Source organism: Chiroxiphia lanceolata, chromosome 5 (assembly GCF_009829145.1).
Source record: "Chiroxiphia lanceolata isolate bChiLan1 chromosome 5, bChiLan1.pri, whole genome shotgun sequence".
NCBI lineage: Eukaryota > Metazoa > Chordata > Aves > Passeriformes > Pipridae > Chiroxiphia > Chiroxiphia lanceolata.
This window is the reverse complement of record NC_045641.1, coordinates 6,221,070-6,246,860: the sequence shown is the minus strand read 5'-3', so window position 1 is coordinate 6,246,860 and position 25,791 is coordinate 6,221,070. Positions and strand designations below refer to the sequence as shown.

At 41.6% G+C, this 25,791-nt stretch overlaps 1 protein-coding gene across 10 annotated transcripts in view; it reads left to right on the top strand.

Annotated features, from left to right (window-relative positions):
• Positions 1-25,791, top strand: part of USP6NL (USP6 N-terminal like) — a 116,939-nt gene that overhangs the window by 27,832 nt on the left and 63,316 nt on the right. For 8 of the 10 annotated variants that reach the window (XM_032687161.1, XM_032687154.1, XM_032687158.1 and 5 more), the window contains one exon: positions 25,053-25,126. In XM_032687161.1, coding sequence (XP_032543052.1) covers positions 25,053-25,126 — 74 coding nt within the window. Of the gene's footprint in view, positions 1-17,381; positions 17,548-25,052; positions 25,127-25,791 lie in introns of those variants that run through there. The other 2 variants (XM_032687153.1, XM_032687151.1) reach the window with 1 other exon arrangement.

Genomic DNA, 25,791 nt, shown 5'->3' with positions numbered 1-25,791 from the left:
ACAAGCAGGTAAGCACAGCAAAGGCAACTCATCTCCAGCTTCAGACTGTGAGTTGTTATTCCAATAAGGGTCGGGGTTTTCTGGGAAGGTGTGACCCTAAACCTGTGAATTGTCAAGTGTAATATTCTCAATTATCTTGGAATACCATTTTAGCTTTCTTACTTGTAGCACCTGGGAGATGTGGGAGCTTAACATAAAATACTCCTATAACAGTAGTTTTGAAAAAGAAGAGTAAGGAACAGTGCAGGGAAAAAGCACAATAGGTTCACAGTGATGCTTCTGCTAGATGGGACAAAAATTCATTTTGGTATAAATCTCCTCAGCTGTGTCTGCATCCATGAAGCTGATCTGACTTGCTGTGTGTAGTGTGGGATTTTTTGTGTTGTCTTTTTTTTTTTTTCCTGTAAACATGCACTGTAGTTGTTGTTTTCAGTCCGTGCAAGGACAGTCAAATGTAAAGTAAAAGTGATCTGCAAACCCCATCCTGGTTTCACCACAGCAGGAGGAACCTGGCAGCTGGGTGGAAGCAAGGTGACTTTATTGGGTTCCTTGAAAGAAGAGGACAGTTAGGGATTAATTGAAGTTTTTGCTGAACATTTGAGAAGGTTAATGGTTACATGGTTTTGACCTTGAGCTGGTGGATGAGTAGATTTGGCTTTCTGGTTTCAGTGACTGCAGCCCAGACAAGGATCCTGTTTTGCCCGAGGCATTTGCCCACTGTGTTTGCAGTTGAGCCAGATCTGAACGTGGCAAAAAGATGTTGTGTCCTGTGCTTTTTCTTCTGTAGCAGCTCTTGTACTTCTTCACTGTGTGAATTTTACAGCTGACAGCCCAGACATTGTAGTTTTGGTTTGGAGACTTTTGGGAAAAGGCCAAGAAGCTCTGTCTGAAGGACCTAGAAAAACAAAGCTCATTCTGTGTCTTGCATTTTTGTAGTTCAGGTGCACATATTTTTCTGCCTTAGATTTTGGTGAGATGGCAATTGTGATGGCAATTCTTGTTGACCCTCAAAGTGTAATGCTGATGTTATTTGACACAACAAAGTACATTCCTTTCCTTTAAGAAAAACTTGTGCCTTTTGAGATGTGCACATTTAAGGAATGAGGGATCATCTGATTTCTTTTTTTTTATGCCTTAAATTGTTAAGTTTCCGGTATTTTATCCTCATACTTATGAAATTTGGAATTTAATGTTAAATTTGAATGCTAGTCTCTGTGTTTTGGTTGTGAAGTTGTGAAGCTTGCACAAAATTTATTTAATACAGCTTGAAAAGGTGATGGTTTTGCTTGTTAAATTGGACTGGATAGGATTAAGCAAGAGTGTGGAGATAAATGCTAATAAGTTTGTATGTTTGTTTTCAATTACTTAAAATGTGGTGAATATTTCCAAGTGACAGGGTCCCAGCTGGACATTGTCTACAACAGATAATTACAGCACTTGGGTGGCTTAGACAGTGCTTTGGTGTATGTTGGCAGTTCACAACTTCCCTGGATATCTTAGCTGGCTTCTCCAAGCACTTTTGTCCTGTTGAGCTTCTAGATCTTTTGGTATAGCTTGTAAGGAAAACATCCAGACTTCTCCAATCAGCTAACACAGCCAAGTTTTTTAGTTAATCCTGTCTAACAGCAAATAAAAATATTGGTTTCTTGGTGGATTAGATTCCCCTGTTTCATCCTTCTGGTTGTAAGTCCAGGCAGTTTCTTCTAAAGGAAATTATCTGTCAGCATTAGTATTAAACTATCCATAAAAATGTTAATTTGAACCAAATTCCAGATCAAACAGAAAACTTAATTCATGTCAGTTAATTAAATTCTTGGTGGAAATGAGAAAATAAGTACACAGATGCCTGAGACTGCTGCTGTCTCTTTGCTAATAAAGCAGCTAACGAAGCATTTTTAGCTGTACCTGGAGGGGGCAGGTCCTTGGTGGGAATGATTTCCTCAAGGAACAAATCCTACTACCTTCTGCATCGTGTCCCAGGTGATACAGGCTTTTATTCCTACTGTTGTTTTCTGTAGCGTTATTACATGGCAACACAAACAAAGAAAAGGAAATAGATGTGCAGACACTTGACTGCAGACACTTCTCTCTGGGAGAAGAGCCCAAAACCAGTGTCAGGGCTGTGGTGATGAAGGGGATATCAGTCTTGGAACCTGCCAGCCACGAGGGCTCCATGTGTGCATGTGGGCTGTGGTGTAAAATGGGTCTGGGCTGAGTGGCCTCAGCTCCTGTGAAGACTTTTGGGGGTTTTGTAGCTTTAAAGCCAGGTGTGATCTTGGTTCATACAGTTGACTCAGTGAAAGTTGTGTGCAGTAGTTGATATTTCTCCCTCCCTTCCCTCTGTGTGTGTGGTGGTTGGTTTTGTTGTTTGTTTGGTTTGGTTTTTTTGCAAACAGTAATTTTTTGTATGGCACTGTTGTGCTTTCAGCATGTTATCACAATCCAGATGCTCCATTCCTGTGGCACATTAGCAGCCTTTTTGGGACTATTATAGTGTAATGCAGATATTAATGAAGTGTAAGTGGGACTGGAATGAAAAGAAATCTCTTGATTTCCTCTTGGTTTAATTCATCATTGAAAAATAGGTTTCTACTTAAGAGTCTAAAAATCAAATGTCTTTTTCTCAGCATTCCTGTTATAGTGGTGTAAGTGATGGCTGTGCCTTCCTCTCCTTCCACCAGTGCAGGCACCAGTCCTATCCAAATGTGGAATGTTCAAATGGAACCTTTCTGCCCTTTGTTTTTCCAGAAGCAAGTGGCAAAGGCCTGTGAGCTGTGGGTAAATCAGATTGCACAAAACTTTCTGCATTTATTGACTGGCAAATATTTTTATTCCCTGGAAACTGAAGGGGGAAAATGGTTGTTTTTTTCTTTTCCTTGTTTTTAGATGAGACATTTTTCTTTTGAGATTTAGCTAATATACCAGGCAAGACGAATGTGCAAACATTTGGAGGGGAACACAACTGTGAATAGGCAGGTTTTACCATATCTGCTGGTCTGTACTATGTACTAGTTTTTCCCCCAAAATATTTTGACTAAAGGCACTCTCCAAACCATTTTTTATCTCCCATGAGTCAGGAGTATCTTGCAGAGGTTAAGGCTAAGTTTCAGGCTTGTTTTTTGAAATAGATCCTTCAAAATTCTAATTTTTAATAATTTTGGTTCCCTGATTCCCGTCACAGGATGCAAGTGCAGCTTTTGTTGCTAAACCTCATTTTTGTGTGGAAAACAGCAATAGTCTGAAGGACGTGGTTATAGTGCAGTTCACAGGTCTCAACTGGAATGTGAGAAGTTGCCTTGATCTGAGACTTCCTCTTGCTGATAGAAAAGGAAATACTGTTTGTGCTAATGAAGGGACTTCAGTAACTTGAATATGCTGTGATCTTTCCTAGAGAAATATTTTCTGTTTCATTTAAAGTCACGTTGTTTGGATTAGTGGAACAATTCTTCATCATTTTCAAGAGCTGGGTGTTTCTGGGATGCTTCCAGGGCTCCCCAGTGTGCTCTTTACTGCTGAGCTCAGGCGTTGCACTTTGCTGTGTGGTGGATAAATGGCTGCACTGTTGCTCTGTGTCCTAATTTTTCTCCTTCTATAAAGAAAAAAAACCTGACTAATCCTTTCCTTTTTCTGACGACAGCTGTACATTGAAAGGACTTTAACATGTTTTGCAAAATTTCCCCATCTATGCTGCAGCTGCACCAAGTCTTGAAGCCACAATGTCACATCAGTGGGTAAAAGAAAATGTTGTATTCAGACTGTGGTGTGGAGCACACCCTGCACAAGTCAGAGACACACAGATCAATAAAAATGTTTTTGTCAATTTTCTGCTGTAAATTAGTACCCTAGTTAGGTTTTAAAATATGTGGGATGAGTGCTACTCTGGAGCTTGCCAAATCTGTAGATGAAAGAGAAAATAAGCTACACAGACTCCAATTCCCATTACTATTTAGTTTATAGGCGTTGGAATGACCTTCTAATCTGTGCAGTGATAATTGCCTGTTTTACATAATGTGTAAAGCTTCACAGAAGACTATTTGTAGTGATGGAACATGTATTAAAAATCATTGTCTGGTAACTAATAAGAATGTAAAGCCATTCTATAAATAGTGCAGATAAGCTCTGAAGGGAAGAATGAGCAAACACATTTAACACAAATCAAAGGACAACTGCACTGAGGCCCAGGCTGTGCCTTTCACACAGGGAGATGTGTGGCAAGGAGTGTGGCACTGCAGGAGAGAGGAAACTGGGAGTCCAACATCCCTCTGTGTTTGGGCAGTTCTTCCAGTTCTTCAAACCTCAGCCTTATTCTTTGGGCACAACATAACTTGGAGGTAGGAGCGTGTCTCCCAGATAGTTGAACCTGGAAGGATTCCAGTTTTGCATACTTCCAAGCCACTTCCCAGCACAAACTGGAGAACAGTAAATAGAGATGATCTGGAGCTTTGCTCCAAAGCGCTCTTCCAATTTAGACTAAAATGCTATTTAGAGAATTGCATGGAACATCAGCAGTCTTTTACCCCAGATTTTTGATCTGGACATTGGATAGAATATAGGCTTTTCTTGGGAATAAGTGGAATTTCTGGTAGGGTTGATATGTCAGGGGCAGAAAGGGGACCAAGAGATTATGCATGAATGTATTGAAGGCTGACATTTATGACCTGGGTTTGTATATACTCTGCCTCTCGAGATTAAATGCTGAATTAATGGGAAGGTTTCTGTCTGGCCCCTGTATTGGGCTTCCATGGCAAGGTTTTGGTAGCCAGGGCTGCAGATGTGGCCTGTGTCAGAACAGGTCAGGGGCTGTCTCCTGTGCTGGACACAGCCAGATCCAGCCTGCTCCAAAACAGACCCATCCTTGGCCAAAGCTGAGCTCATCAGTGAAGCTGGTGGCACCTCCTGGGATAAGATATTTAAGCAAGGATAAAAACCACAGCACAGCAGTTGTGAGAGAGGAGAACGAGAAAAATGTGTGCAAATCAACTCTGCAGACCCCAAGGTCAGTGAAGGAGGAGGAGGTGCTCCAGGCCCCAGAGCAGAGATTCTTTGGCAGCCTTTGGAGAAGACCATGGTGAGGCAGCTGTCCCCCTGCAGAACATGGAGGGAGCAGAGATCCACCAGGAGCCTGTGGAGTCCCCCCTGCTGAGCAGATGGATGTGCCCTGAAGGGAGCTGCAGCCTGTGGAGAGCCCATGCTGGAGCAGCTCCTGGTCCCCGGAGAGGAGCCCACACAGGAGCAGGTTTTCTGGCAGGAACAGCAGCTGGTGGGAAGGGCCCACACTGGAACAGTCTGTGAAGGACTTTGTCCTGTGGGAGGGACCCCATGCTGGAGCAGGGGAAGAGTGTGAGGAGGAAGGAGCAGCAAAGACCAGTTGCTATGGACTGACTGCAAGTCCCATTCCCCATCCCCCTGTGCCAGGGTGGGGAGAACACAGAAGGATTTGGGACCAAAGGAATGAAGTTGAGCCTGGGAAGAATGCTGTGTTTCTCCCCATCCTATACTATTTTTAGCTGCCAGTAAATTAATTTCCCCAAGCCAAGTCTGTTTTGCTCATGAGGGTGATTGGTAAGTGAACTCCCTGACTATTTTGATCCATGAGCTTTTCTTTTTCCCTCTGTCCTGTTGAGGAGGAAGAGTGAGAGCAGCTTGGTGGGCACCTGGCACCTGGATAAGGATCAACTCACTACAGCAACGCTGAGGATGTGGGCAGAGAGAAACTTTGCAGGCCTGTGTTCCTCTGGGTTCTCCCCAGTCCCAGTTCCCCTGAACTGCTGGGGGTGTTGTGATGGCAGTGGGAGTGCATTCAGCACTTTGCCTTTTCCCGTGCTGGGTTGCAGGGCACTCACATGATCCTGTTTACCAGCCCTGCCCACAGCAGTAACTCCCAGCAGAGCTGGAGACAAAGAGCCACTAGTGACAAGAGCTGTAAATCCAGGACTGGATGTCTGAGTGACAGTCCTCCTACATTTTCCTTTACGCTCTCTTAATATACTACTGGATAAAATCTGTGCTAAAAAACAATTAAACAGTTAATAAGCTTCTTAACATTTTTCAGCTACCGGTGTTTATTAATTGGTTTTGAAACACTATTTATTGGTATGACAGTGGATTTTTTCGGCAATTTTAGGTGGTAAGTGTTAAAACTACTGAAGTCATTGCTACCATTAGGAAACCTCAACATATCTGTCTTGCCTCCTATCTACAGAAATGGCACGATAGGAGAAGCTTGGAGAAAAGAGAATTGAATTAGGGTTAATGGGAATACACTTGAATGTGAGGTGGTTGCAGGGGGCAGGTGGATGAGGGGGACACAACATTTATTTGTTGTATCTGAATGATTCCTGTTGCTGTAGAATTGTTATTTAATAGTGATTTGGTTTGAGCTTTGTTTATTTAACTAAGCTGCCTTTCTAGGTAATTTCTGATTACTTTTTAATTTAAAACAACTTTTCTGCATTATTTTGTATTTCTCGTCTCCAACCTATTTTTGCCTGCTTTTTATCTGTCATGCAGCTTTCATCAGTTGAGTTCACAGACTTCTGGTTAGCAGGAAAACAGTTGTTTCCAATTAAAAACTAAAAAAAACCCCCAAACTTACAGATTAATATTTGGAAATAATTTATTTTAATACAAAGATGTTACAAAACTGCTGTAACATGAAAACTGTTTCATTTCTTTTACTATTTTGAATGATTTGGGTTTTTTTCCTCCACAATTAAAAAAACTGCAGATGAGTTTGTGTCCCAGCCTGGGAAACAAAACTGGGAAACAAACTTCTTGATTCTGAGACAAACGTGAGCAGTCCTTTAATTAAAATTTGGTCTAATTCCTGCAGTCCCACGTGAAAGGGACCTGTCGGGGATTCCATTTATATGAACTTAGAAGCTCAAACTTGAAATTCTGACATATAAATGATATCTCAGGGAACTGCCTGGTATTGGGGTGGTAATGACATTCCAGTTTCCCTGAGAAATAGTTACTTCTGAGGTCTAAGAATAAGAAATCTGCCTTGTTTGCCCTGAAGTGGCCACACAGTTGTATCTGGCAGTCAGGCCATGGCAGTAAGGTTATAAATGTGACAGTTCCCTGTCTGTCTGGAATCCTTAGGGATTAATTTGCAGCTACCCAAAAGGCAGCTATCATGGTTTTAAAATGAAGCTCATTTAAGGTCACCTTATTTGCGTTCCTTTCGTGCTGGTAAGTTTTCTCACAAGTCTCAGTTGTGTGGGCTTTGGGGAATAACTGTGCTTTTCTCTTTGTTTATGGTGGTTGTTCTTTTAGTTATTTGGAAAGTTATAGTTCACTGGACCCCTTCCCACTAACTTGTGGCGTAGCCTATTCTTATCCAGTTGCTTCTGTTTCTTTTTCATCTTTCTAAGCATGTGCAGTTGTTTTGCATTCCTGTTTTGCCTTTGTGACTTTTCCCTTAGGCTTTTGACTTTTTTAGTTTTACATTTCAGCATTGTCTGTCTATCCAGAGGGACAGAAAGCAGTGCTGATTTCATGTATGGGTACAAGGCAGTGAGAAAACTGGTACTCAGACCTGATGGAATTAGTTCTACAACAAGATAGTAAAAACTTAGAGCAGCTCAATAACGGTTTTAAATAATTTAATTTAATATTTGGGTTTCTTGTGGTTTTGTGCATTAAAATACCTATGACAGAACATAGTTTTAAAATCCCTCTCTGTTGGCTTGAAGTCCCTTACCGATGATGACCCCTACATGCTTTAACTTGACAGCTTATTATATTCTAGAAGTTTTTTACATCATACTCTTAAAATATCATTCCTTAAATAAAACATCACGCTTCCCCCTCACCTCCCCCCTCTCCCTCCGCCCCTTTCTGTATCCTCTTTTCACATTATTTGCATTTGTCCTGTCATTATGTCTGACTTGTAAATTCTCTCTCTTCTGCTTTTCTAGTGTCAGGAGGTGTTAGGTTACCAGAGAACAATTATCCCGGTCGCTGCCCTGTCAGGGTGTTGAGGGTCAGGGTAAAGGTTGCAGTGTCTGAGCCACAGCCTGGGCTGTACCTGGAGTTCTGACTGAGTGTTCCAGCCCCACCTGCGTCCACAGCACCATCAAACAGCAGCAGCCCTTCATTACATTCCCACTAAAGATTTTTGATTTAGTAAAGCCTGATCAGCTGAGTCGCAAATCCATGTATTTGTCTTGTGCTTTCACTTAAAATCCTGTGTGTTTATCTGAAAAAAGGGCCTTAGTCTGTGTTCGAGGTGATTCAGTGAAACACCACCCAGGCTCAACAGCACCTGAAGAGTAATGGCTGCTTGTGAGAGTGTTTTAATGGAGGGGGAACTTCCCCGGGGCGTGCAGCTGACTCACTGCTCAGAGAATCCTGTCAGTAATGACTCTGAGGTGGCCTGAATGTTACCCTGGGATTGAACAGCCTGTTGTGCCTCAGGTACAAAGTACTCTCTGTAGCTTTTCTTTTCCTACATGTTTATAGCACCCGTTATCACAACGGTGTGAGCTGTTCGTTCCTGTTGTCAATTTTTAGGTTTCGTGCTCTTCCCAAACAGTGGGTGTTGGCAAATAAAGAGTATGTGTGAGTAATTTTACAGTGTTCAATGATTACACCCCTGGATTTTCACACACCAGGGAAGAAAGTGAGGTAGGGAAGGAGGAAAATAGTGAGCAGGATTTCTAGACTAAGTACAGTGAAGTTTGCACTGATGACTAACACACCCCAAGAGCTGTTGTGTTTAGTGTGGATTATGGTAAAATAAACTTAAGTTGAAAATTATCTGTGCTTCTTCTCCCAGCCTTAAGGGAGTCTGAGTTGTTTATGAATTCTCTCAAAAACTTGCTGTCATAACAAGTTGTTTGTTGTTAAATTAACTGGTTTCAGAAAACTCAGACAGGAGAAATATTTGGTATTTTCCCCTCACATTTAGACTTCTGCGTTGGCAGATGACAACTGTACTGCTGAAGAGGGAAGAGTTGATGAAAGGCTTTTCATCAAGTTTGAAGCCCCTGGAGTAATAACTCCTAATCCTTCCAAAGTGCTGTAACTGAGGGAAATTTTATGATGTTCATCCTCTTCATTTCCTATTGCCAGACCTCCTGGGAATACCTCAGCAGAGATGGTGCCTTAGTTTTACTGCATTACAGTTCCTTGTTTCAAGGAGATGCTTCAGCTTTGTTTGTAGTAACATCAGAAATGCACAGTTGGGATTTCAATGTATACGGAAGGAATGTCTTTGGTGGTAAGAGGGAACCACAATTCATAACCAAGATGTTTTTCCCTTGCAAGTCATTTTGGGTTTATCTTCACTGATGAAAATTTTGAGTTTGAATTTGCTGAACTTTCATGTGAAGTCGATGAATTTCAGAGTGAGTGTTGTACCCGGTGGGAAGGTTTCCTGTCTGACACTGTGGCTACATCTCCAGGTCAAAATAAGGTTTTAAAAGCAGTTTAGGCAGACCAAGAGCTTTGACCTATATGTGCAACTGCTGGTGGTACTTAAAGCTCAAAGCTGTTCTCTTGTGAAGAGTCGAGTTCTGATGTTTGGTTGATGCCTGGAACCAGTGAGCCCTGTCACTCCTGGTCTGTCCAGGCTGCACAAATGGGAACTTGAACCCTCCCCAAAGTGCTGAATCCCCAGACTGCCTGTCTGCAGTCCCAGTGCACACTGGGAGGGTCTGGGTTTGTCTCAGCTGGGGCCTCACCGAGCACAGAGTTGCTGTTCCCACTCCCTCATGGAGGGCGCAGCTCCTGTCTGCCCTTGAGGGGGTTCTGCAGTGAGTCTGCTTCTCCCAGGATCCAGGATGCTCCCTGCCAGATGCAGCTCCACAGGCTCAACCAAGGCTTGACTCGTCCTGTGATTCTGTAAGGGACATGAAATTTGCAGAGTTTGACAGGGATCTTTTTTGAATGAAATAGGTTATTAGGATGGACTGAAATGTGTAAAAGGGTTTATTTGTGTATTATCCTAGAGCTAACCCTTGTAACTTGGAATAGGTGTTGCCAAAGTATTACAGTGTTTGCATTAGATGAAGTAGACATTTTCTGTGTACTGAGTTCAGAATTGCTTTTTAGCCATTTCTGTTGAGATATGAGAGTCTGATAAATGGTCAGATTTTTCTGGGTTATGGGTGGTTTGCTTTCTTTTTTTTTTTTTTTAAACAGACTGTACTGGTTACAAAGTGGATCTTCATTACTAGGTTTAGTGCATTATTGACTTCAGCATTAAGAAATAAATGGATTTTTTGCTCGGTGCCTGTGTACCAGGCTTAGACTAAAATTAACCTCGTGTTTGTCTTGCAACAGAAAACTTGTTAAGGTGTTTGCAATGTGTGTTTGTAGCTCTTCATTTTGCATCAGTACTTAAATAAAAGTACTGATTTTGAGAGAAGTAGCACTGAAAACGTGACAGTGGGTTTGTGCTACTGAGGTACCTCAGCGTTTATCTTCCTCTCAGCCAGTCAAAGGGAAGTGTTACTGATACGTCTGTTAATGGACTGATTACTAAAGTAATTGTTTCCATGCACCAGCAGAATAAATTAATAATTGTTGTCTTAAGTGACTGCCAGATATTTGTAAAACATTTTCAGAATGAGCCAAATGGTGTCTCACACTGTGATCTCATACTTGAAGGAGACTTATGACCTCTTTGGAACATTCTGTTCTGATCAACCTGTGTTATCTTTAAAAATCAACTGTTCAAACAAACGGCTTTTCATTTTTGTTTTGTGGTTCTGTATTACTACAGCTTTGTGCCTGACCTCAGTGGTACTGGTATCTCACATTATCTGTGCTTAAATGCTAGACTGTCCTGAGGTGTGGGGATGAATTAAATCTAAAAACTAATTTGATGTTATGTTTAGCAAAAACTGATTGAAATAAAGGTGGTGATAATATAACTTAGGCAGAAGGTTTGTATTGCTGGTCCAATGTTCTGTGGATAAACTGCCACAAAGTTTGAGGGATTGATCTTTTTTCCTTTGGATTATTTTAACCAAACTCTGAAGTTGTTTTATATTGATAAAGGTTTTAGCTGATGCAAACTAGATGGAGGCAAACAAATTAGTACTGGTATTGCTAATTACCAGTGTGAATGTAACTGGATTGGGATTTGGTGGGTATGGCTTTGGGATTTACTACAGCCCCTCTGCTGTGCTTTCCCTTGGCTTCAGGCTGGGACCCAGACAGCCTTGGAGGCCCTAATTCCTGCTTCACATGGGAAATGCTGTGGCTGTTTACTTTGGTTTGTTTACCAGCCCTCAGTCAGTGCAACTGAAAACAACAGAACCTTCTTGTCTATCACCAACTTCCTTTTCTCGTAGCAAGGATGAAGAAACTTCCCCCAGTTTCTGCTGCCGTTCAACAAACTTGTTTACCCTTCCTCTTGTTGTCTTTTACTCCTCCAGTGCTTCCTAGAACCTCTTTATAAACATGAAAAACATGGATCTAGTGCATGGATGACACTTCAGATGATTTCAAATGTTCAGAGGGGATTTCAGTATTTTCCCCTGTCCCAAATGCCATTTTAATTTTTGAGTGACAGATATTAGAAGGAGCTGATGACTCAGGTTTTTTCAGAGCAGCCCCGTGCTGTGTAGACACGACTGATATTACAAGCAGGCAGGTGTGTCTACATTTGCCTTGATGCCTTTCTGTGGACTTAGTGAAATTTATCCTAGTCACCAAGTGAAGGTTTAGTGTCATGGGAGCTTCTTGGTGCCATTCAGTCTTTTCATAGGATTCACTCAGAGGATCCTATTTGTACTTAGGGTATTACTGCAGTTAAAATATTTATCTGCTCAAAGATGAATAGCTCAGAGACAGATATTGAAGAAAGCTGTTCAGCTACGGTGAGCAGAGCTGTAGTGTGTAATTCAGCACTTTTATTTTTGTGGAAACACTTGAAATATGTTAAGATTATAGTTAAAGTTGAATAGAGAAGGGCCTCACAGCTCCTCTGTGACTTCTGACGGTTGGTTCAGCGTATCTGATGGTAGATGGAGGGATGCCTGAGACTGACACTCTCTGGAATGGATCCCAAAAGCCTGTCCAGCAGCCCAGAGTAACTACAGTCACATGCTTTTGCTGGAATAAAGCAAGAAATGCTTTTTCATCCTGCCAGAATTTTAGCAATATTTAAGATTTTATTTTCCTGTTGTGTGTGTGTGTTGAGGTGAAACCGAGCTTATGGAAATAAATCCTCCCATGCCAAGGCTGTGCCCAGAGAGGCAGAGCAGGGACACTCAGGTTGAAGGGTGGACAGGGGCTCAGGCTGGTTTTTTGGGGGAAGGAGCAGTTCCTGTGCACTCCGTGCTGTCTCTTCCAGGAGAAGGCAGAAATTTCAGAGGCTGGCAGTGCACGTGCAGCTGGTGAGTAAAGGCTGGTGCTATCAGTGGCTGCTCATCCGCTGCTTGTTTGCAAGCGCTTCCTTTTCCGTCTCACGGAAGGCCCGGCGAGCTTTGGGCAGCGCCGCTCCCGAGCAGCAGCGTGGGCTCAGCCTCAGGTCGGGCTCAGCCTCAGGTCGGGCTCAGCCTCAGGTCGGGCTCACCTCAGGTCATTGTGGGGGGCGCGGGGCAGGTCGGGGGGAGCCGCTGCTCCTTCCCCGCGATGCTCTTCAAGTTCTGCTCCTGCCACCTCGGGTCAGTGCTGGTGTTTTTCTGAGCTGGCTCGGAGCTCTTTAGTCTTATTAACTGGCAGAATGGCGTCTATTACAAAAACAAACCCTCCTTTTCTTCCGGTTGTAGTCAGTTAAATCGGCTGTGTAATTAAATGATGAGCTGGACTGTGGATGTGGCAGTGTATTCAAAGATTGGCTGTGTAGAGGAGCAAACCTCTTTGTTTTAGCCAGTAAAATGATACCAATATAGATGAAATTTTGTTAACTGGGGAACTTCTGTAATTTCTCTGGCCCTACAGAAGAAATAAAACAACTTCCTCAAAAACAAAGACCTCGTTTTAAAAGTTTCTTCCAGAGTGTGTATGAGCATTGTTTTGGTGATGCTTTAACTCTTCACATCATTAATACTGAATTTTAAAATATAATTATTGTTTGGTTCATTAATTTTGACTAATGCTGAGATAAAAATGAATAATCAGGAGACAACATAATTAGTGCAGTGTGGCAACTGACTACTTAAATATGAGTCTGTTAATGTGGGAAGCATAGCTCTTGCTATGAAATGTTCTGCTTTGTGTCAGGATCTAAAATATTAGAACCATTTTACTCTTTAAATTGATACTGCAAATTGCAGTGCTGTGAAAACATGCACATTCTACCACTAATGAAAATGTTCAAAACAGGAAATCTGAAATTATGTTTGAAAATAATGTCAAAATTTCAGAGAATATTTTTTAATGTTCTTTTGATTTATGTTGCTGGTAAAAAAAGTGATTTTTGTATGTCATCCTCATGTATGGCATTTGGAAAACGAAGAGGAGATTTATTGCAGGGAATGGTTGTGTTCAATCTTGCTGAAAGATGGTTTTGCCTGTATGTTTAGTAGCCTGTCACAGTTAAAAGAAGTATGAGCAGCCTCAGTGTGCAGAAGGGATATTTTAGCTTTCAAAAGCCTCTGGGAACTGCAGACATAATATACTTTTAAAGTAGAAGGGGGATCAAAAAAAATGGCATTTTCAGCTGAATTTGCTTATAAAATCATAACCAGTACCTGAAAAAACACTGGTATGAAAGAATGACTCGACTTATATTAGGTTGAGGGTAAAATTCCTGTAATCTTCCTGCTTTTTATCTGTCAGTACTGCTTCTGATGAGGTTAAGTGTCTGATCTTAGCATATAATGCAGCAGCTGATTTGCAGCATATTTTATTAAGACATTAATTATAAAGGCTGGGACTAGTGCTGGGAAAGGTCATGGATTTCAGGGGAGTGTGGGAGTAATACTCATGGGCTGTAGATGAAGCAGATTATATGTTACAGCAGGATCAGTTCTAGCCACAGTAGGAGTTCCAGGAAATTTAATCTTTGGTGGAAGACCATGAAATAATCTCCATGTAGCAGAAAACCTCCTATGTTTTTCCATGAAGGCTGGATCTTTGTCTCTCCATGGCTGCTGGATTCTAAGGTGTTGCAGGAACAACGCTGGCTGTGTCTCCTGGAACAGTGGGATCTGCTCCCATCACCACTGGAACTGTTCCGAGGGCTCCAATTACTGAGATCAGCAGAATATTTGCATCTCCTGACAGATGAAACGTGTAGGTGAGGGACCACTTCACTGGGGCCATAACGCTGCTCTTTGAGAGCAGGGAGGAAAACCAGCAGTGAGCTAATGAAAAGGCCAGATGCCAACTGCACCCTTGGGAAGAGGAGAACAAAGGATGACTTAGGCTTAGACATAAGAAATTAGGTAGTTGTTGCACAAGTCAGACCAGTCTTAACATACTGACAAGCCCCAAATTATACCTAGCCCAAGTTTTTACATTGAAGTCTAAGAAGAGCTGCCAGAAATGTTTTTTTTGGGTTGTGTTGACAGAGTCATGGGCAGGAGGGTGGGTTGTGTATTGGTCTTTTTCCCCTCCTTTTCTTTCAAGAAAGCAGCATTGTTCAGAATTGGGCTTACTCTTTTCAGTGTAGCTTGTAGCAAATTGGCAATTATGGTTTCTTCTGGCTTTGCAACTGATTATGTTAACCTTCAGCAAATTAATTATCTTCTGGCTCATGACTGCACACACAACGCTTTGTAAAATGGAACTACAGTAGAACACTGCCCGATCTTGTCACTCCACTTTGTAACCCGTGTGGTGACATTCATAAGGCTCAGCAGTGAGGTGATGACGTGAGCATTCCAACTGCAGCTTCCAGCTGGTGAGTTGTAGGCAGAGCTGATGGAGGTGATTCAATTTTCAGGTGTACTTATTCATGTGAAACACATAGAAAAACAGATTGCAAATTAGGACTAAGTAAACGGACAAGTATTCTATTAGATTATGTTTTCTTTCTGTTTTTTTGCTGGTTTATTCTGAGTTTTTTTCTTTCAGTGCTCTATTAACTAATATGTATCAGTAAGGATCTGTTACTAAAAATAGTGACAGACATGTTGCAGTAACTGATTAATATTGGTAGAATTCCTCTAAGTCCTTTCTTAATTGCTGCTTTAAAGTGAGATATTTTGGGTAGTTGATTTAAATTCTCTGCAGTGTATAGACTATTAAATTCTCATTTCTTGTTTGGACACAGGTTTCTTCTGTGGAATATTGCTTAGCAGGGCTGCCTTGCTTTCCCTGCTCTTGCTTTGAGTCCTTTGGGGATCACTTTAAAATTGCTTTGAGGGAGTTTTCAGTAGCAGTTAATTCTAATTTCCAAAGTGACCATTTTCCACTGGTAACTGTGCAGTGTCTCAGAGGGGATGTTGCAAAACTGCAGGTATTCTGCCATAGTGAAACTCGATTTTTTCACTAAGAGGAGAGTGCAGTCATCTTCAGAAAAGTGAAATCTTTACTTTCATTTCTTTCACCCATTACTCCTCATGCTGTAAAACTACAATAGGGTCTACTCTGAAGAAATACTGATGAATGGGGGGAGGGTGCACGTATTTTGCTGTTGGAATAGGGTTTTTTGGTGTGGAGCAGAGTGCAATATATTGATTTTACAAATATTGATTTTGCCTTTTTTCTTTTCCTTTGGAAGAGAGAAAAAAATTCAGTTAAGCCAAAATCTTTCCTCTGTGTTAAGTCTACTTGAAAACACCCACAAAAATAGACATGCTAAACTTAAGAGATGTCAAAGAAGTGTCAGTATATACAGCTCTAGTATAGCTACAGTGTGTGTGTGTGTATATATCTATAGATCTATATATATATATAGATCTGTAATATGGCTTATTGCTACCTGGTGGAATGTGTGGTAGAAGAGCACCAGTGACGTTAAAAAGCAGGTTGTTTTCAAGTGGTGAAGGTGTGTCTGTGAGAGAGTTAACCTGGAACAAGTGCTTGTGTTCATTGAGTGAGAGTTCTTTTCATCCTCACCACAAATACTCTCTCAGGTAAAAAACCAGAAAGTAGCTGGTTTTATAAAACCAGTTGAGTAGTTCTGCTGTGAGCAAAGTGGAAGATTATTTCAGTATAGCAAGAGGATTGCTGCTGTGGGCATGGGGATGTCAGCAGTTCAACACTGCTTTTGAGGGAAATGTGCCTGGTGTTGGATATGGCACTGGCTTAGTCTAAACTCACACTGAGACCAGAGACTAAACTACTGACACCTGGGTTTGGGTGGGATCCATGAGCAGCAATAAGTGGTAAAGACAAAGGAGCTGCAGCTCATTTCCAGGCTCGGTGCTCAGCCAGGCAATATGGGGAGGAAGGTTAAAACAATTGAAGGAACTTTAATTTTTTTTTCAGTCTCTGGGAGAAAAAGAATAGTATGACACACTTGATCAGATCTGTCTTGTGTTCCTGGCATTTTAACACTTCTCAGAGCACAAGAAAACCACAGAATGGTTGAGGTTGGAAGGGACCTCTGGAGGTCATCTGGTCCATCCCGCTGCTCACAGAGCTGTTTTCCCAGGATCTTGTCCAGGTGGCTTATGAACATCTCCAAGGATGGAGACCTCATAGCATCCCAGGGTAACCTGTGCCAGTCCCACTGATCATCTTTCATTTGGCTTCCTGAGCAGCTGGAAGCCCACCCAAGTCTTCCACTCTGGATCTGGTAGCGTGTGTGCCCTGACTTCCTCAGGCAGAGCAATGGAATTGGCTCCTGGCTGCAGGCAGCAAACACCAGCTGACTGTTTGTGGGAGAGAGATGTGTGAGGGCTAAAATGTGTGCAGGAGAATGGCTTCGTGTGTGTGTGTGTCCTGGAATATTTGGCATGGAGATCTGTTTTCCAGGTTTTGAGGATGCAGATTAATTCTACCAGTGTTAAATCTTGAATTTTTGGTTTTTTATCAACAAAAATGTTCTTGTCAAATTCTGCCACATCAGGTGTTTCAGGTCCCCAAGATATCCTGAACAATGAAGCAGTTTAGAGCAGAAAATATGTAAAATCTCCATTCTGCCCTCAGGGAATGCCAAACAGTTACAGAAATTGAAACTATTTTAGAGTTACTCCATTTCATAGTTTCTTAAGTAATAAGCCAGAAATAGGGTACTTCAAGCCCCATTTCTGGCAAGTCCTTTCAGTGAGATGCTGTTCCTGCAGCGCTGGGTAAATACCAGTGAGAATTCTTAGCCGAGAGTGTCACAGGAGCCGCGGCCTCTGAGGCTGTTTGTTCAAATCCCTTTGTTTATTATGAGCTGGAATGCGGGGCTGTGGGCTGGGGTGGGGAACACCAGCGTGGTGCCTGCCTGACACTTCCATTAACAAATGGCAGCTTTGTTTGAGGAGCTGCAGCTCCTGGAGCTGGAGAGGGGCCGTGTCTGGAAAAGGGAGCACGTGTCAAGTGGCTCAGTTGTGTGGAGCAAGTGCTGCGAGCGGAGGAGGAGAACTTTCCCCTGGTCATTTTCGATAAACTGATTTCGAATATGGTCTAGAAAGAAACAGGTTTACTTCATGAAGACTAAAACAGAGCTCTACAAGGACTGGGAAGAAAATGACAATCTAAAGACTGGTAAAGTGTTTTTATTTTGTGGGCTGGTCTTTAATTCTGTATATTGTGCTTGTTTTACTTCTCTCTTATTTCGAATTAGTAATAACTGAGTTTTAAGTACTTAATACTACTAAGATAACAATGTTTAATTGTGGAAGAAATGTAGCTCAGTTAACTTCTGGAAATATGTATTTCTGAGGAGGTGTTGCTACATAAAAGGGATTGCTTTTCTAACTAACTAGTTCCCTTTATGTTAAAACTTCTTCTCTGTATTAAAAGTTCTCTCTGCATGAGAAGAAAAAGAAAATATAATAAATTATGCTTAATCCCTTTTGTTCAGAGCGGGTTTAGTGTTGATGTGCAGGTATTTACCAAGATTTTTCCTTTTGAACATCATGTACCCACAACAAAATACTACCAAGTGTACGTCATGGCTTTTCCTTCGTTGTTTATGGGAATGGACTGGAAAGTAAATAAACAGCTTGAGTATTTAAGGGACTTTCTGATATGACCAGAGACTTTGTTTGTTGCTCTGATATGTGCTTTGAATGTGTAGATGTGGAGCAGCTGGTGGTAGTGCCTGCAGACAGGAATTTGTGCCAGTGCAGCTCTTTGTGCACTGGAATGTGTAATGTGCAAACAAGCAAGAATTGGGGTAAAATAATGGAAAACAAATTAGCATGTTTCAAGTCTTTTGGGCTTTTCAGAGTGCTCTGCTGTTGAAGAGACAGTATGGTAGGTCAGAGAACAAAAAAGAGAGAAGTCTCTTTTCAGAATTTGGGATAAGGTTGTGGAGGATGCTGTTAATATACTGGGCCTCAGCCGCATGGAAAGAGGCATTATTTCTGTGGGTGCTGGTCCCCAGCAGCTGAACATGAGCTGGTGTGTGCCCAGGTGGGCAAGGCCAGTGGCATCCTGGCTTGTACCAGCAGTAGTGTGGCCAGCAGGACCAGGGCAGGGACCATCTCCCTGTTCTTGGGCCTGGGGACACCACACCTCAAATCCTGTGTTCAGTTTTGTGCCCCTCACTCCAACAAAGCCATTGAGATGCTGGATCTTGTCTGGAGAAGGGCAGTGGAGCTGGGGAAGGGACTGGAGCACAAATCTGATGAGGAGCAGCTGGGGGGGCTGAGCCTGGAGGAGGCTCAGGGGACCTTCTCTCTCTCTACAATGCCCTGGAAGGAAGTTGTAGCCATGTGAGGGTTGGGCTCTGCTCCTGGGTAACAGGTGACAGGACAAGGGGAAATGACCTCAAGTTGCATCAGGGCAGGTTTAAATTGCATATTAGGAAAAATTTCTTCATAGAAAGGATGGTCAAGCCCTGGCACAGCTGCCCAGGGCAGTGGTAGAGTCACCATCCCTGAAAGTATTTAAAGATGTTGTAGATGTGGCACTTGGGGACATGGTTCAGTGGTGGGCTTGGCAGTGCTGGGTTGGTGGTTGGACTCAATGATCTTAGAAGTCTTTTCCAACCTAAAAAAATCTGTGATTCTTCTTAAATTTGTGGCACATCTGTAAGAGGCAACTTCTGCTGCTACTGATGCTTAAGCACTTGTACCTGCTGCTCCTTCAGTACCTGTAAGGAACTCTGAGGCTCTCGGTGGTACTTGTTTTGTGCTAGGGATTTGTCCCTTGATGAGGGAGTTGGTTCTTGGCTGTTGTTACCTTTTCCAGGTGAGGTGCTGTCAAGCCATTTTTTAGGCTGTTTCAGAGACCATATCACCAGTGGGTTTGAGTAAAGCCAAAGACCATTCCTGTAAGTTGTACAACTACTTTTGCAGCAACTAGAGGTGTGTGTGCTCGGTGCATTGCACACGGGGATCACTTGGAAAGAAGGTGTGCCTTCCTGGTTTGCAGTTCTGTAGCTGAACAGGATTAGAAGCCGTGCAGGATTAGGGAGAGCTCAAACTAAAAGTACTCAGTAAACCTTGTAGAGAGCAGCTTTTCTCTTTGTGGGAAGGACCAATGTTTTTCTGTCTTTGGCCCTTCCTCCCTGGGCAGCAGCTCAGTCCTGTCAGGCTGTGATGAAGCCCAGGTGTAACTCTGGGCTCTTTATAAGTCACCCCTGACCAGGAGCAGCTGAGCTGCTGCCAGACTGTCACAGGCTGTTCAGCTCCTCCTTGATTGCTGGAAACACAAGGGGTAGTGCTGCCATCTCCCCACTCTTTATTTTGGAAAACTGAGCTACTGCAGGGACTACAGGAAAAATCCTGGGTTCTTCTTGGTGATTTAAATGAATACAAAAATACATTATTGCTAAACTTATTTTTTACCTTTTTTTTTTTATTGTCTTCTTCCCCACCCCACTTTTAAAAAAAAAAATGTATTTTAGGTGCATTATGGGGGGACCTTGGATCAGGGTTCCCTGGTGTCTGTAGATGCCTACATACATTCCTCCCTGTGGAACAGGAGGGAGAAGGTGGCTCAAAGGCAAGAGTAAGACAGGATTGTTTCTTTTTTTTTTTTTTTTTCCCCCAGTTCCATCAGATCTGCCAGACTGTAACTCTGCTTCTTGCAAAAATCTCTATCCTTGAGAAGGTTTACTACTACTCAGAATTTAATTTTTGCGTGTATTTATAGGCCACAACCTTATTTTTTCTTTACTAGTGTTTTTTTTTTTACTTGGATCTGTTGTTTGGCTGTTGAATATTTCACTTATGGCAGTTGGTCCATTCCACTTAGTCTTGCATTCATTATAGAGCATAAAGTTATGTATTTTTTGTTTACATTGTGTCCATTAACATTATTAGTTCCTCACTTAAATTTACTGCATTTGCCTTTCTTCCTGTAGCATTGGATGAATATGGAATTCTGGAAAAGTAAGGTGTTGTCCCCAGTATTCCTCACAAGCTGCAAGATACTTAGAATTGCAGCTTCTCGGTAGGAACTGAGAGTTCTCAGTTGGTTTTCCAGTTTGTGTAAGAAGCCTGTTTATTAATAGTCAGTTTTAGGAATTTATTTTAATTTAGTGTTATGTTTTTTTCAATTTTTGTATCAATTGACTGAGCTGGACGGTGTTATTGAAATTTGAAAAAAAGTTCAGCTTTAAAAATTTGGGAGTTTATTTTAAATGAGATTGTGATGCACAGAGAGACCATCTAATAGTGAATAACAGGATAACACCCAATATTCATCTGTGAATTTGTTCTTATGAAACAAAGCTGGCGTCTCCAGGTCACTCATTTCCTCTCAGAAAATACTGGAGCCTAACAAGGATTGTTCCTTGTGTAGGACTGGGTTAATTTTTTGCCTGTGCCATGTCCATCCTGTCACCACTCTGTTCCTTTTCAATTCTTTGGTGAGGGCAGGAGAGACTGATCAGAGTGCCAGAGGAGGAAAGCTGGTACTGATGCTGGGAGGGCTTCCACTTTGAAGGGCTGTGGCATCCACAGCAGGCCTGCCTTTGGAGCAGTTTCAAGGCAGGGAGCTGCAAAATAAACCCACTTCTGGTCCCATCCTTCAGGATGCCTTTGGAAGTTTGGATCTGGCAGTTTATCAGTCATCTCAGCAGCACTGACAAGTAAAACAGTCTGATTTCCAAGTGGAGCAGAACAGCAGGGTCTGGCTGGGATGTCAGTCCTTTTTCACATCATTGCAGGTTGGAGTTTTCTGTTTGATTTTCTGTTTCTAGTGATGCTTCAGTTCCTTTGCATGTTGCTGTTCAGAACTTACACATTTTGTAATTGTGCACACATTTGGTGTGTAGATTTTGTAAATACAGCAAACAGGTCAGCGTGTCAGTGATGAGGGGCAGATACTCTCTGATGGGGGAGTGTTACAGGCATCAGGCAAACAGGTCAGAAAATGTTGTTCCTGGCCTTTCTTTCTAGGATTAACCTTTCCAAGAGCTTGATGTGTGCCACCTCCCTTTTTACAAGGAGTCACATGGAAAAGGCAAGGGGTGATGGTACAAATTACGCCTGAGGAGATTTAGGACATATGGAAAAATGTTCACAATGAGAACAGCCAGCCACTGGAATAATCTCCCCAAGGAAGTGGGACACCTTTAAGTTTCAGCTGAACAGGGTGCTGGGCCATCTTATGTGGACTGTGTTTTTGCCAGCTTGCACCAGAGGATCCTTGAGGTCCCTTCCACCCTGGCATTCTGTGAGTGCTGCTGGGCAGGGTTTTAACCACGCTGCTTGTGCCTTGTTAGCCTGACTGGTTTGTGGGGGGACTTAAATGTTCTGTTTAGCTTGCCATCATTGGCAGATTTTATCATCTGCTTATTGATAATATATTTCCTCAGTTTTTAGTTCAAGTCAGTTCTCTGTACTAGTTAATTTGCTATATATTAATGCCAGCCTCATCTGAGATTGCACTGTTTCCTGTATAATGTGCTGTTCATCATCTGTCCTGCTAACTTTTAATTAGAAAATTTAATCACACTTGTGTCACATCTTTAACTGTTTTCACTGAGCTAACACTTACTGAATAAAACTGATAGGACTTCAGAATACCAGTTATTTGTCTTCAATTTTGTGGTGATGTATTTTTGTGCCTAGGAAGGTGTTTCACAAAGAATTTTCCTTGTTCCCATATTTAGCTTTAATTTATCAGGAATCATTGTGTAATTTCTAACTTGGAGATATTTAAATATTTCCTCTTAAGAGAAAAATCATGTTTAATGCTTATCTCCCAAAATATAACCTCTTGTGCCCATGACAAGCTGTTTTCTGGGTTTTTGGTGTGGATGGATTAACAAAACATCAAACTGTCTCAGTGCAGCTGGAAGGTTAAGATGGTTCTGGCAGAAAGCAAAGAGGATTACTTTAAAGGCAATGAATATGATAATTTCCACACTAAATGTAATTGAATTGTTGTGAGACACAGAATGTGCCAAACTTTGCCTCACACATTCCTTCTGCAGAAGAAGGCAAGGGAAGGCACAGCCATGTTTTCAGCATAAACCGGGAACTTGGTTCCTGGTGCAGATAACATTTTGCATTTTTTTTAAGCAAAGGTTTAAACTTTGTTTCAAATTATGCCACTTATTCTGTCTGTGGTGTTGAAGAGCTGTGCATGTCCTTTTGGGTGCATTTTAAGATAAAGTTATAACCTATTTTTAAATTCTGTTGAAGTATGGGCTACGTAGTCCTTGAATGTACCAACTACTATAATAAATATTGTCTATTTATTATTCAGCCATGCTCTTTCTCAAACCTAATCTGTCTTTTACTTGGAAATCAGTGATAGGATTTTTTCCCCCATGTCTGGAAGCTCAGCAGCAGGTGTACTTTAAACAAGGAAACTTTTCCCCCACATCTTTCCATTGGAGAAGTGGTGGGTTGCTCAGCACTTGAATTCTCTGAAGGAATATCAGCTTTCTAAGCAGGTTTAAAGTTTACTTTTTTAAAAACCCATAGTTGGTCTTCTATAAAGACTTGCTGTAAGCACAGATCTGTCTTAGAAAATAAAACACAATTTAATTTTAGCTATGGTTCCTTTAGCTTCTCACTTTGTAAACAGTACTAGGGTTCATCTACTGCTTTTTTTCAGTGTTGATTTTGTAGCTTTAGTGGATGTTGTCAGTTTAGTAGACACACTATGTCAACTAGTAAAGGATAAGAACCAGATAGTTCTAATTGTGTGTGTGGGGTAATGTGGAGTTCAGTGTGTGCCCTTGGGGGGACACAGGGCTGGGGAGGGACTCTGGAGGGCTGTGGTTGGTGTGCAGGAGCTGTGTCTTGGTCAGAGCTCACACAGACAGATGGGGTGATGTAGTCCTGCAGTGACTGTAAATCCAACCTGAAACCAAACTGCTTTGTGTCTTATGCTCCTCTTTAAGCTTAGGAATAAAGGTTCATCCAGCACCTGAAGGAGCAGGAAGAACAGTGCTCTCTTTGGGCACACCAAAGTCTGAGCAATATGAAATGATTCCACTTACCTCTTGTCTTACAAGGAGGAAATTATTTATCAGTTTTGTGGCTCAGAGATGTAAAGCTTCCAGATACAGCAGATGGAATTATGATTTTTTTTTTTCTTTCTCAAATGATTGTGTAAATACGTGTGTGCTGGTTCTGGTGCACACTGGAAAAAAATGACAGAGCACTGACATCCTCACTAATAACTGGGAGTAATAGGATTGGCAAATGGTGATGATAAGCAGAAGGGGGCCAGAATTGGGGGTAATGAAGTGTAACTCCTGGGGGTCATAAAGGAAAACTTTAAAGAAGCAGTCAGGCTTTCCCTCAGGGGGAGCTTAGGACAGGCATTGCTGTTCCCTGAATGTTGGTGTTTGTGTCTGTGGTGGGTCACACTGAGGTTCTCTCTGCGTTCCCCCAGAGAAATTTCAAGTGAAAACAAGCAGAGACCATGCTAAATCTCTAACAGATGGCTTAGAAGGCACCTTGGCACAACTTCTTGTCTAAATGTTGAGAAATGTGTAGGTAAAGTTTATTAAAGAAACACTGGGTTTGAACAAATAGTTGTGTTAATGTCATGTGATAGAAAACTGTAATATCCAGTCTGTTATTCTATTTCATGGCCCAGATGGTTGGTATGTACAATTCCTGAAGTTCATTATGCTGCCATGAACTAGACAGTGAAGAAAAAACTCATGTGTGGAGTTGTTTTTATAACAGGGTGTGCTTGAAAAATATTTCAAACCTCTTTACAGCTTTGCTTTATCGAAAGTTCATTGCTTTTTAATAATCAAAACAAATTTAAAGTTCATTGCTTTTTAATAATAGAAACTCTTGAATCTTTCACAAACTTATTAATTAAAGCTGATTTGCCTCCTTGGTTTGACATAATCACACTTGGGATATCAAAGCATGTTCTGTTGCTGGATATTCAAAGCAGCGACTCTTCCTTTATTTGGTGTCCTCTTTATGTTCCTGTCCATGTTCTAGAGATGGTTTGTGCCAAAGGAACAGGACTTAGCAAAACTTTTACTCCACTGATGTAGTAAATGCTGCATCTGCAGTGTCCTGGGGCTTCCCCACACATCATTTTGTTCTTGCCTGTCAACCTTCCTGTTGTCATATCCTTATTCCAGCTCTGGGTCGCCCAAGTTGCACTTCTGACAATATGACAACATCCTTCCCTGATTTCTGAGAAATAAGTCTGAGGCAATTTCTCAGATGAAGCCATGCAGTGTTTCTTCAGTATTCCAGTACCTCTCAACAAATCATGTAAAGGGCTCACACCTTTGTTCTAAGCCAGTAGTGTACATTTTGGCTTTCTTTGACTATGAGAATGTTTGTGGAATTGGCAACTAGTAGCTTTTACTATTTTCTTCAGTCTTTCAGTTAGTGGATTGTGAAGAATCATTATTTTATTATATTTATTGGTGGAAAATCGGTATCATTCTAAACTTGGCAATTAAGATGCCATCCAATAACTGTATTTTACTCTGAACAATATTCAAGATGTGCACCGAGGTCATATTTTGCTTTGATACAATAGCTTTGGCATTTCTCCATCCAAATTGTCTCCCTGAAGTTGATTTTTCCAAGTATTTATCTGCAGTTCTTTGTTCACAATGGAGCAAATCTGAACATTGTTATTTTAATTCTCTACAGGTGCAGATGCTGAGCAGGATGCTGCTATCAAACTTGCCCAAGAACGAGCAGAGATAGTTGCCAAGTATGACAGAGTAAGTGAACTTGTTAATAATTTTAAAGACATTTTATAATTAATCTTAGTAATATGTCTGTTTTAAAAAATGAATCATTGTTCCAGCCAGCTGTTGTTTGAAATACTCTAGTACTAATCTGATGGTTTCATGATACACTGGCCTCTGGGTGAATTAAATTCTCCCTCCATGAGGGATATTCTGGATAATGACTCAATCAGCTAATTTTTCAGGTGCATGGCAAGTTGCTTTGGGGCTATTTAAGGGGGTGTATTGTATTAGAAGTAATGAAAGTGGGGTGTTTGAGGCTGCTTAGTATATCTATGAGATTAGAAAGACACTTTTTATTTCTTTAATTTTTGGTTATGATAATAGAAACATGTAAATCATTACAGACAAAGTAAAAGATGAGTGAACTGCATTGTTTGTCAAATTCTTGTGGGGAGTTGAAGTGCCCTGATCATATCCTGTTATTTCTTGAACCAGGTGTCAAGTAAAAGCCTGGCACAGAGTGTGCCTAGAGAATGCCTACACTGTGTTCAGGTATTTTTGTAACACTTGATGACTTTGCAAGTGTTGTTGGGGTACTGAGCAATAGAGAAAGCAAAAAACTTGTTTGTAGAGTTCATGAAACGTTTTCCATGCCAGACTCACTGGTGGTCTGCTCAGTGTGCAGGTGAGTGGCT